The 12,180-nt window shown below is 36.5% G+C and overlaps 1 protein-coding gene across 1 annotated transcript in view; it reads left to right on the top strand.

Annotated features, from left to right (window-relative positions):
- Hp1bp3 (heterochromatin protein 1, binding protein 3) overlaps positions 1–12,180 on the top strand; it is a 37,035-nt gene that overhangs the window by 4,811 nt on the left and 20,044 nt on the right. The window contains exons 2-6 of the mRNA XM_013519507.1: positions 669–864; positions 1,302–1,401; positions 7,047–7,200; positions 8,376–8,535; positions 11,153–11,296. Coding sequence (XP_013374961.1) covers positions 769–864; positions 1,302–1,401; positions 7,047–7,200; positions 8,376–8,535; positions 11,153–11,296 — 654 coding nt within the window. The 5' untranslated portion in view covers positions 669–768. The remainder of the gene's footprint in view (positions 1–668; positions 865–1,301; positions 1,402–7,046; positions 7,201–8,375; positions 8,536–11,152; positions 11,297–12,180) is intronic.

The following is a 12,180-nucleotide window of genomic DNA, read 5'->3' as shown; positions in this document are numbered from 1 at the left end:
GCTGTTAATGATCAGGTAAAATAGGGTGACTACGTGGGTTTTATCTGTAAATTTTAATTATCTTCTTCTCTACTTTGCTTACATTAAAAATACGACATACAAGTCTTAGAAACATGCATACTTCCATTCTCTTAGATAATGGCCTAAATTTACTTCTTCAGATCTGGAGGTTCTTAAAATACCAGGTTCTTCCTTATTTTTGCCCTTGTATTTTCCATTCATAGAGAAAAAATTACTTCTCTAATGAAGATAGAATTAAAATTAATTTTCCTGACTCCTTTGAGAACAATTCAAACAAAAGGCTTCTTTTTAGTAAATCGGTCTTTGACTAAACGTTTGATGAAACCATTCCTTAGTCTCCTCATCTTTGTTAAGTTCTGATGTTAGCAGGAGCGTATGGGGTTAGCATTCCTTATGCGCTTTCTTGTCATTGTCTTTGTTTATGTAGAAGGTGCAACATCTGCTGTGGCTTGTGCATTTGTCTTAGTCGCTGCTTTACATAGTCTGTGTTTCGATAGTGGTTTTATCTTTTCGATTAATAACTTAGTCATGGGTCATGTAACTAAGTTTTATAGTTTTTTTTTCTCTTTGGATGTATATTAAATTTAGACGTTTTAGTTTAGTTTTATTTCTGTTAATCTTCACACCAGGTCTTTTCTGTGCTTTAGGTTGATTCTTCATCACACTGAAGCCATTAGGAAAAATCCTTGTGGTTAACAGCAGAGGCTTCAGAGTGTAACCTGTACTCGGGCCTAGAAATTATTTTAAATGGCGACTGATACGTCTCAAGGTGAACTCGTCCATCCTAAGGCACTCCCACTTATAGTAGGAGCTCAGCTGATCCACGCGGACAAGTTAGGTGAGGTAGGGGCTGATGCATTCTTGAAGCTCACTCTTGGATCCACCCTTGACTTCAGGGCCTGCTGGGTTCTTCTTGGTACATGTTCCTTCCCGTACTTTGGGAATATTAGGTCATGAATCTGAAGAAAAATCTAATACAGAGTTCTTTTCATCTTCCCCTTCCCCTCTAATCCCTGAGAAAGCTTCAGCCTTCTAAATTGATTTCAAGTTACTCTAAATTACTTGTTTCCATGTGAATCTGTCTAAAATGAAGTATTTTGAAGATTATTTCTTTTAAAAATATTTCACTTCAAAAAAGCTTATTAAAAATAATATGCATCAGATCCTAGAGTTGACTTGAAGAATTCTCCTACATCTTTTGACACCCAGTTAGGCCCCTTGAGAAAGAGAGAAAAGAGAGTATTTTATGCATGTTTGATTATGACCATTTCTTTTCTTAGAAGGTAGAAGATAGCACCATGCCGATTCGTCGAGCTGTGAATTCTACCCGGGAAACTCCGCCCAAAAGCAAACTTGCTGAAGGGGAAGAAGAAAAGCCAGGTAAAGCAGTGGCACAGAAAGCAAAAGCTTTTACTTCAATTTGGACTGTTTCATAAATCTGTTTGAATGTATTGTTCTTTTTTCATGGTTAAGTATTCTGGGGGAACATTTAAAGAAAGAAGCAGTAGTTATTAGTTTGTCGTTGCCAGACTCTGTGTGCAAAATATAATTGCCTCTTACCTCAGAGAATTTTTGGAAGGTGAAAATATAATGTTCTTCAAATTAAAAATACAAAAATAGGATAGGAACAGAAACAGTGGCATCCTGGACATAATAATGTCATGAGAGGGAAGATTCTTAGGAATTCTGAACTATTTGGGGCTTCAGGATAGACAGGGGAAAGGCTCACCCAGAAATCCATCAGGAGGCCTTAAGGGAAACAAAAAACTTACTAAAAATTGTTTATAATTGATATTGATGGTGAAGAGGTTCATCAGTCAGGTAAGAGAATAATGAAATGCAGACCCATCAGCTTGAAGAATTAGTGCTCCTTTATAGCGTCTACCTGTGCTCCTTTTCCCTCTTTTTTATCTTGTGACCTTTTTCTTTCTTTGCTAGTATTTTCTTTTCTCCCTTTTATTTTTTCTCAGGTTTGCTAGGGATGAGCACTCTGTGCTGTCCCTATCATGGCTGATAGAATCATGTTTGCAGACCAGATTAGGAATAGAAAATTAGAACCAGATTAGGAATAGAAAATACAGTGCATCCTTATTGCTTTTAGCCATTAGTGCACCAGAGGTTTGCACCTCGGTTTGTGTGTCCAAATCCTTAGAGTGAGTACTACAAACAAATTACTCTGGCCTAATGTAGTTATGGAACATGACAGTTAAAATATTAAAAAAATAACGAGCGCTGGTGAATTGATGATCTACTAACACTAGGATAAGCCCCTAAATCACTAAAAACATCATTTTTCAGAATAATATGGCAGAGTTTTGATGTACATTAGAAGAGTCAACCAAAAATTTATAAAGTAACTATATTACTTCATAAGTTGTGTACTTAATCTTCTATGTACCTCATTATATTATTTTGTTATTAGAAGTAATTAGACATCACTCATTTTAAATTTTGTAAATCCTCCATTTCATACCAGCAGACACAGTGGTTTAACGAGTTGGAAACTCTGTCTTGTGTGTGCAGCATTCTCTCTTTAGTGACTGAGTCTTTGTTAAGCCATAACTAAAGCAACTACAGAGGCCAGGCACAGTGACATGTGCCTGTAATCCTAGCACTTGAGAGGCTGAGGCAGGAGGATCACCACAAGTTCAAGGCCAGCCCAAACTACATAGCGATACCCTGTCTCAAAAAACCAAAATAAACAAGCCAGCAAGCAAGCAAGCACAGGCATACTTCACAGATGATTGTTTCAGTTCAAGACTAAAAGCAAGTATCATGATAAAGCATTTCCCAGTACATATAAAAATTACACTTAACACTGTACTAAAGTATGTTAAGTATGCAATAAATTTATATCTAAGGAAGTACATGCCTTAATTAAAATAAATTATTGCTAAAAAATACTAATAATCCTCTAGACGTTTAGTGTTAATTGCTGAGTTAGTGTGCTAGTTGGTGAAGGTTGGAATGGCTGTGTCAGTTTCTTACACAGTGAAAATTTGACATATCAACTGACCCTTGCTTTCAAAAACAATTTTTATAGCATGATGCTAATAGCCTTTATTCACAGTAGAATTTTTTTTCAAAGTTGAAGTTCATCCTCTTAATTCCTGGCAACATTTTATCAACTACATTTTTTTTTTTTTTTTTGTGGTACTGGGGATCAAAACCATGGCCTTGGCACTGAGTTACAACCCCACCCCATTTTTATAAAATTCATTTTGAACACAATCTCGGTAATACACTAAATCCCCCCCCCTGCCCCAGGCAGGGCTCAAACTTGCAAGCCTTTTATCTCACCTTCCCAGGGAACTGGGATCACAAGTGTACACTGTAGCTCCCAGCTCAACTAAGTTTACGCTATAATAGTCAGATTTCTTTTTTCATTTCCAAAAAGTTCATAGCATCTTCCCCACGCATAGACATCACTTATTTGTTCATCTGTGAGAAGTAGCTCATCCATTCAGATTTTATCATGAGATTGCAACAGTTTAGCCACATCTTTAGGATCTACTTGTGAGTTTAGTTGTCTTGCCATTTCTGTTACATACATTTGTAGTTAATATCTCCCCTGAAGTTTTGAACACTCCAAAGTCATTTATGAGGTTAAAATGAACCTCTTCCAAATTCCTTTGTTTGTTTTGATATTTTGACCTTTGTTTGTTTTGATATTTTGACCTCTTCCTGTGAATCTTGAATATTCTTACTGGTATGTAGAGTGGTGAAACTATTCCAGAAGGATTTCAGTTTTATTTGGCTGTATCAGAAGAATCACTGTCTGTGGCAGCTATAGCCTTAGCCAAAAAAAAAAAATCATACCCTATACCCAGCTACAGAATGCATTTCTTATATAATAAAATGAGGCCGTGAATGCCTGTAAACCTAGCACTCAGGAGGTCGAGGCAGGGGGATTGCTGCGAGTTTGAGGTCAGCGTGGGCTATAAAGTGAGTTCAAGGCCAGCCTGAACTGCACAGTGAAACCCTGGCACAAAAAGAACCCCCCCCTCAAAAAAAAAATTGAAATGAAATTATAACAAAAGTTGAAATTAATTCTTAATCTGTGAAGGGCAGAATAGATGTTGTATTAGCAGGCATATTAACAACATTGGTGTCATATGTTTCCATCAGAGTGCTTAGTTAACCACATGGATTGTCGGTGAGCAGTAATGTTTTGAAAGCCATCTTTTCTGAGCAGAAGGTCTCAACAAAGAGCTTAAATATTTAGTGAGCTGTGTTGGAAATAGATGTTTCTCATCTGGGCTTTGTTATTGCATTGATAGAGCACAAGACTAGATTTAGTGTAATTCTTAAGGACTGTAGGATTTTCAGAATGGTAAATGAACAATGGCTTCAATTTAGTCACCAACTATTTTAGCCCTGATAAGATACTTCGATGCCTGGAAGGCAGACATGGACTTTACTTGCTATAAAAGACTAGGTAGCATCTTCTAATACAAAGTTCTTTTATCCACATAGAAAAATCTGTTGTTCAGAGTAGCCACCTTCATCAGTTATCTTAGCTAGGTCTTCTGAATAACACGCTGCAACTTCTGCATTAGTATTGGCTGTTTGCCACTGTACTTTTATGTGATAGAGTTGGCTTTTTTCCCTTAGATCTTATGAACCATCTACTGCTAGCTTCACATTTTCTCCTGAAGCTTTTTGTTCTCTCAGCCTATATAGTTCAAGAGAGTTAGGGCTTTGCTCTGAATTAGGTTTTGGCTTATGAGAATGTTGTGGCTGGTTTGATCTTCCATCCAGACCACTAAAACTTTCTATATATCAACAATAAGACTGTTTCATTTTATCATTCATACACAGTATTTACTAGAGTAATAATTTTAATTTAAGAACTTTTCTGTGTGTCTGATTTGGCCTCTGTTTCTCAAAAGAGGCCTAGCTTTTGGCCTGTCTCAACTTTTAACATGCCTTCCTCGTTCAGTTTAATCATTTCTATCTTTTGAATTACAATAAGAAAGATGCCAGCTGGGGCATGGTGGTGTGTGTCTGTAATCCCTGCACTGTGGAAGACTGAGGCATGAGGATCAAAAGTTCAAACCCAGCTTGGGCAATTTGGCATTTTAGTTAGACTTATCTAAAAGAAATGTAGAAAAGGAGCTGAGGATGTAGCTCATGGCAAAGGCCTTCGGTTAATCCCCAGGACTGCCCAAAAATGGTGGTGATATTAGGGGGTTTGCAGCTTTTCATTTCATTTGAACAGTTACCGGCCATTGTAGGACTATCATTTTGACGATGTCTCATGGAATAGGGAAGCCTGAGGAGAGGGGAGAGATAGGAACAAATGTTCAGTAGAGCAGTCAAAACATACATTTATCAGTTAATTTTGCTGTCTTACATAGGCATAGTTTTGTGTTACCCAAAAGAATGAACAGTAGTGATATCAAAGGTCATTGATTACAGATCACCATAACCAGTAATAGTGAAAATGTTTGAAAGTATACACTGTTAGAAAAAAATAGCACCAGCAGACATTAATGTAAGGCTATCATAAACTCTCAATTTATTTTAAAAAAAAACCCCACAAAGCTCAATAAAGCAAGTTATGCGTGTATTCTTCTTTTTCCCATTTGTTTTCTGCCAGTTTTTCGTTTGTTTGGTGTTAGGGGTTGAGTCCAGAGCTTGTACATACAGAAAATAGTGCAAAACTTATAGCTTGTACTAATAAAATTAATAAGTGGTTCTTGGCTTTTTATCTTTTTAACAATGTCAGTACATAAAAAATTAAGTAATTGTAAATTCTTAATTTGTACAGCCAATTAGGTCAAAGGGTTGGGGTGAGGGACAGTTCATGATAGTTCACGATACGTCATGACAAAAAAATATATCTTACCATCAGAAACCTAAATGAGTTATTCTCTGTACCCCAGGATATAGTATTCCATTGTTATACTGAAGTTCTACCATTATTACTTTGTGACCCTAAGAATATGAGAAATAGTTCCAAAAATAACAGAAGAGGCCAAAGAAGGGCAAGAGTCATTGACTTAGTACGACTGCTGGCCTACAGGCTTCCCCTAAAGCATTTTGTAATCCTCATAATTGTGAGGTAAGGATAATGAGACTTTGAGATGTCAGAGGACTTCCACTAAGATCATTGAGCTGGAAAATTACAAAGAACTTGAATTGAGGTGTATCTGACTCTTAAAACCTTAGTTGTCTGAAGAGATTTGGGAGGCATTTGTACTAGGTTAATATAGGCAAGTGAGTTGAAGAGCATTAATCTTGCGTACGATTTGCAATTGATAGTTGACGTCTGAAATTTATGTTTGAATTTAAGAAATGGGAAATTCCTTTCCAACTTTTATAGTTTTATTTTTGCAGTTTGATCATAAGATAGAAGTGGCATTCTTTCATTCTGTTTATGTGAAAATCACAAACATATTCTTTTATTCTTTGTCTGATTTTTGCCACTGGAGTCTTCTTTGAAATCTCTAAACAATGGAAGCAGTGTTCGGTGTTTTATAGTAGCTTTTCAGAAACTTGCTGTGAAGAAGAGGCACAGACAGCTGCAGACCTGTTCCTGTCTCGTCCCAATCAGTCGTTTCATGTGGAAGTACATGCTAATTTTTTTTTAAGACTTGCCAGTTAAAAATGACTTTTTACATTATGAGAATCATTAATGCTGCAGAGTAGAATACTCAAGATTTAGGGTAAATGTGTAGTTTCCTGGCCACCTCCTTTTCTTATGTGTGGTCTGGATAAATATTTGAACAGATAGCTTGAGTGACGTAAAGAAGGCTGGGTATGTAGCATAGTGGTAGAGCACCTTTGTCAGCATGTGTGAGTCCCTGGTTTCAGTCCTCAGCACCCTCCGACACACACACAATAAAGAAGAAAAAGATACAGATGAAGAAAACTATACTCAAAGTAGTTTTCATTTTTAGAAGTTGCCTGTTAATTAGAGTGTTCGGCTGGTCTGTTTAATACAGTCAGCCTTACCTTTTTGTTAATTCAGGCTGTAATGTATAACTTCGTGATGCAGCTCTACTCACTTTATTTTTTAGAACCAGATATAAGTTCAGAGGAATCTATCTCCACTGTAGAAGAACAAGAGAATGAAACTCCACCTGCGACATCTAGTGAAACAGAACAGCCTAAGGGAGAACCTGAGACTGAAGAGAAGGAGGAACATAAGTCTTCTCAAGAAACCAAAAAGGAGTAAGGAGTTATACTTTCTTCCTGTTTCTAAATGAAGACCAAGGAAAAGGAATGTAGATCAGATTGAGCTAAAAAGTATTGCAACACTGGTTTATGCTAGGTATTTGCTAGTTGGGTTTACTTTTTAGAATTATCATTTGGAATAGTTGTATGCAGTTGTATAGGTTGTTAGCATTTGTGGGTACTTAGCAGAATACTGGTTTGGGTGATTCAAAAGACTTTGGAGTGTGCTTTTATGCTTACAATTCACTCTAAAAGTGTCTGGTATTTTAAGCATTGACAAAATTCTCAATAAGAAATGAAACACAAAAATCTGACCTGAAGTCCGGCGTGATGGCACACGCTTGTAATCTGAGGATTTGGAAGCCTGAGGCGGGAGGCTCACCATGGGTTTGAAGCTAACTTGGGCTGCATAGTGAGACCCTGTCTCAAAAAACGAAAACTAACCTGGGAGACCCTTCACCATTTTATTTTTACCTTTGTTCCGGGAGTGGGTTGTTTTTACATGTTGCATTAAAAAATATCGATCTGTATCAAGCTACTGCTGGAGTGACTAAAACTATATGTTTGGTGGAGTTTTCATTTGGAGGTGGCTTTGAGCATCTGAAAACAAAATTTGCACTTGATCTGTAGCTGCACAAGGTTACTTGTAGCAATACATTTTTAATTTTAGTGACCCACCCCCCAGGATAGCTGGTACTATTTATTCCATTCTTTTCATAATTGTTCAGTTAGAAATTATTTTTCAAATAAATAAAAATAGCTGTACTTTCTAGATACAACCCTCACAACCGGTGAATCCTTTACCCCAGTTGCATAGGTGTATGTAAGGTCTGTGGCAGTTTTGGTGGCTATCCTGTATTTTTAAATGTTTTAATGCACCTGAATGGAGCACTGTTGTTACTTAGAGTAAAATTTATATAATGCTGTATGGCTTACAATACTACTAGCGTAGTCTCATAATTTTTAAAGCACTTTATAAAGGGGTTGCTAGAACTTTTATAGTTGAGGGGACTGACCATCAAATCATTTGCTAGATTGTATATCTAGTTACTAGGTTAGGATTGTATCCTTGGATATCAAACCCAAAAACACAGAACCTACAGATACGGAGTGTCAATAGTACCACTTTGTCAAAAGTTTATCTTGTATAATAACAGTTGTTTGTTTTAAAGGGAGAAAGATCAGTCCAAGGAAAAGGAGAAGAAAGTGAAAAAAACCATACCTTCCTGGGCTACTCTTTCTGCCAGCCAGCTAGCCAGGGCCCAGAAACAAACACCGATGGCTTCTTCACCACGTCCCAAGATGGATGCAATTCTAACTGAGGCCATTAAGGCAAGTTTTTATTTCAGCCAGTCACCTTAGATTTCTTACATTCATCTTTTACTCGTTTGCAAATGGTATTCTCTGTCCAGATACCAGAAATCTTGCGTTGCTTCCTAAAGGAAATTTAAAAGAAACCCTGTGAGGTACTCGTCTTTCCAATCCAATCACATTTGGTTACCACTGTTGTTCTTTTTTGAAAATTCATATTAACTCTAGTAAATTTTTAATTTTTAATGGTACATTTGTAATACATAATGATTAATTTCATAGTGGGGAATTGGTACATGTATATAATTCTTCTTACCTCCCCTTCTTCTCCCTCCTCCCTTCCTCCTTTCTCTGTTAATCCCCTTTCCATTTGCAAAAGGTCTAGCTCCCTGTTTCCTATTGTCTGTTGACTCAATTAACTGACTATACAGAGTTTTTATTTGAAGGCTGAAATGCCTACTTCAACATAAAAGCTAAAAAATGCTGGACTGTAGTTCAATGCAAGAATCTGGGTTCTATACATAGTACAAGAGGATGGGGAGACCTTTTCTTAAAGTTGGGCATAGTAGTATACCCTTATAGTATAAGCTACTGGGATGGCTGAGTGCAGGAGTTTGAGGCTAGCCTGGGCAGCACAGTGGAACTTTGTCTCTGAAAACAAAAGCAAAAAACAAAAAACCCCAAACAAACAGTGTGATAACATATTACTGTAATCCCAACACTTTGAGAAACTCAGACAAAGAGTCAGAAGTTTGAGCCCAGCCTAGGCAATTTAGCAAGATGCTGTCTAAATTTTTAAAAGGGCTGGGAAATACAGCTCAATGTGATACCTTGGGTTTAATCTCCCAGTACCACAAAGAACAAACTTTGTCTAGATAGCTTGACTGCATTGAGGTCTTTATTTGTATAGCCTCTCCTTGAGGATTTTTCACTATCACTTAGGAGCAGAATTACAGTGAGCACAAAAAAAGGACTAAAATCGTAAAACAAAAACTTAGAGCAATGAAAAATTGCTCTGTATTGAATCATGACTCTGTACAAAGCATGTAATTATAAAATACAATGTTCCATTTATTATGCTTTCTAGACCACTGGTACAGTTTTTCACATAAAAGAGGAGTCCTGATGTCTGTTTCTGTCTCATTACCAGTTTGGTTAAGCAAAGGATTGTTTGATTTTTCTTTGGTTTGTGTTTTCTCAGAATCAGAAACAAACTTCAGTATGTCGTTAATAGTTCAGAGACGTTTTACTTGTATTAGGTGATCTGTATTAACTTATTTTATGTTGTACATTCTTTCCTGGCCCATCTTCCTGTGAGTTACTGTATTTCCTTGTCAGAATATGTTGAGTAATATAAGAGTAAATATGTTCTGTTTATAGATAGTAGCAACCCAAAACTGGTAGACTAGCCTGTTAGATGAAATAGCAGATACTCCTACTTTGTGCTTCAAAATTTAAAATATTTGAAAAAAACTAAACGTTTGTTGTCTTTGTAGCATAGTGAGATATTTAATTCTTCTCTGGCCACTAGACAGATAGAGATTAGATAAATAAGGTGGAAGTGGGAGAAGGCACTTTAAATTACAGTAGAAGACCTTATTGCTCAAAACTCCCCTTAAAACTTTACCATTTATAAACACAGTTTTATGCCATTTATTTAGATTTATTTATGTTTCCTTTCTACTGATACTCATAATCTACAGAGAAGTATCAGTCCTAGTGCAATAAAATTTGTTCCTTGAAATGGATCAGACTGTAATCCTCTAAGTGATAGAAATATTCTGCTTTATTCTTTTTATTCAGTTTAATTAATTTATTTATTTATTTATTTTGGTTTTTGTGAGATAGGGTCTTGCTGTATAATTCAGGCTGCCTCTGAACTCACTATGTAGCCCATGCTGGCCTTGAACTTGCAGTACTGCCTCAACCTCTCAAGTGGTGGGATTACAGGCATGTACCATGATGCCTGGCTACTTTCCTCATTTTAATGCAAAAGATCTATCTTCTAAATATAAAATAGAATTAAAATAGAGATTCTTGGTTAGCACACAAAATTTTAATGTGTTTATGAATGATTTAAAATTATTGCAGAAATATTTTTTCTGGTTTTACTTATTTTTCTTTGTGCGTGTTTGCAATACATAATAATTACATTCATTGTAGAAAGTTAATACATGTATATAACATATCTTACTGCTTTTTGTGTCCCCTTTTCCTGTCCTCGCTCCCAACTCCTTCCATCTCCTGGTCCCTTCCCATTTGCAAAAGCCCTGTCTCCCTATTTCCAATTACAATTTCCAGTTACCTCTTGTTTATTTTGCTCTGTGTTTATACTTTGTTTCTCATATAAGTGAAACAATTCAGTTTTTAAGCTTGTGTGTCTGATTTATTTCACCTAAAATTATGGTCTGAGGGTGCATCTGTTTTTCTACAAATGACTCAAATTTTATCTTTTATAGCAGAGCTAGTGTTCTGTGTAGAAATACTTTCTAATTGTGAAATGATGTTCTCTGAAGTGCTGTTTATTCTTCCTATTTTGATAATTTGTTATCAAGTTTACTTTGAAAAAAACTTTATTTTGAAAAGATGTCGAGTTCTGTAATAAAAAAATAGTGTGTATGGTTTGATAATTTTCTAGGCATGCTTCCAGAAGAGTGGTGCATCAGTGGTTGCTATTCGAAAATACATAATCCATAAGTATCCTTCTTTGGAGTTGGAGAGAAGGGGTTATCTTCTTAAACAAGCACTGAAAAGAGAGTTAAATAGAGGAGTCATCAAACAGGTAATATTCATTGTTGGAATTTAGATTACTTCCAACTAGGGTTGAGCTAGGTATAAAATATGTGCTTAGTATTCTTGCTTAATTTGTATACCCAGCACTGGGGTGAAAAACAGAAATAAGATTATTTTGGGTATCAGCTATACTAAGTCTATATTTAGCACATTTACTCTCTTTTGTTGAAAATAATCTACACAATTTTGAAATACCTAAGCTTAACTGAGCTTTATTATTAAACTAGGTTTCAAAACATTGGTGCCAATCGCCTTCTTAGCTAACTATTCTTTAGAAAAGAGAAGAAACAAGATTGTGATATTTTTATTGTACTCTTACTTAGACTGTGACATTTATTTGTTTTGTGCTAGGGATCAAACCCAGGGCCTCATGCATATTAAGCAAGTGCTCTACCATTGGGGTACACCCCTAGACCTTAATTGGAATTTCTTTGGGGGCTGTGTGTACCAAAATTTGCATACCACTGAAAATGAGAAGCAGGGTTAAGGAATCCTACTGTTACAGTAGTGAAAAAGGGTAATGGCTCCTTTCCTATGTTTATTTGCCTTAAAGCCTAATTTACCACTAAATTTGTTAGTTGCCTTGTAAATAAGCTCACCTTGGCCAGGTATAGTACAACATGTTGGTAATCCCAACTTCTTGGGAAGCTGAGACAAGAAGATTGCAAGTTTGAGGCACCAAAGCAGTTTTGTGAGACCCTACCTTGAAAGAGCTGCTGTGTTGGCACATACCTGTAATCCCAGCTACTTGGGAGGCTGAGGCAGGAGACTTACAAGTTAAAGGGAAGCCTAGACAACTTACCAAGACCCTCTCACAAAAGAAAAAGGGCCAGGGATATAGCTAATTAATCCAGCGCGCGTGCGCGCCCCCCC

Source organism: Chinchilla lanigera, unplaced genomic scaffold (genome assembly GCF_000276665.1).
Source record: "Chinchilla lanigera isolate Chin_1 unplaced genomic scaffold, ChiLan1.0 scaffold00051, whole genome shotgun sequence".
NCBI lineage: Eukaryota > Metazoa > Chordata > Mammalia > Rodentia > Chinchillidae > Chinchilla > Chinchilla lanigera.
This window is presented reverse-complemented; position numbering and strand designations above follow the sequence as displayed.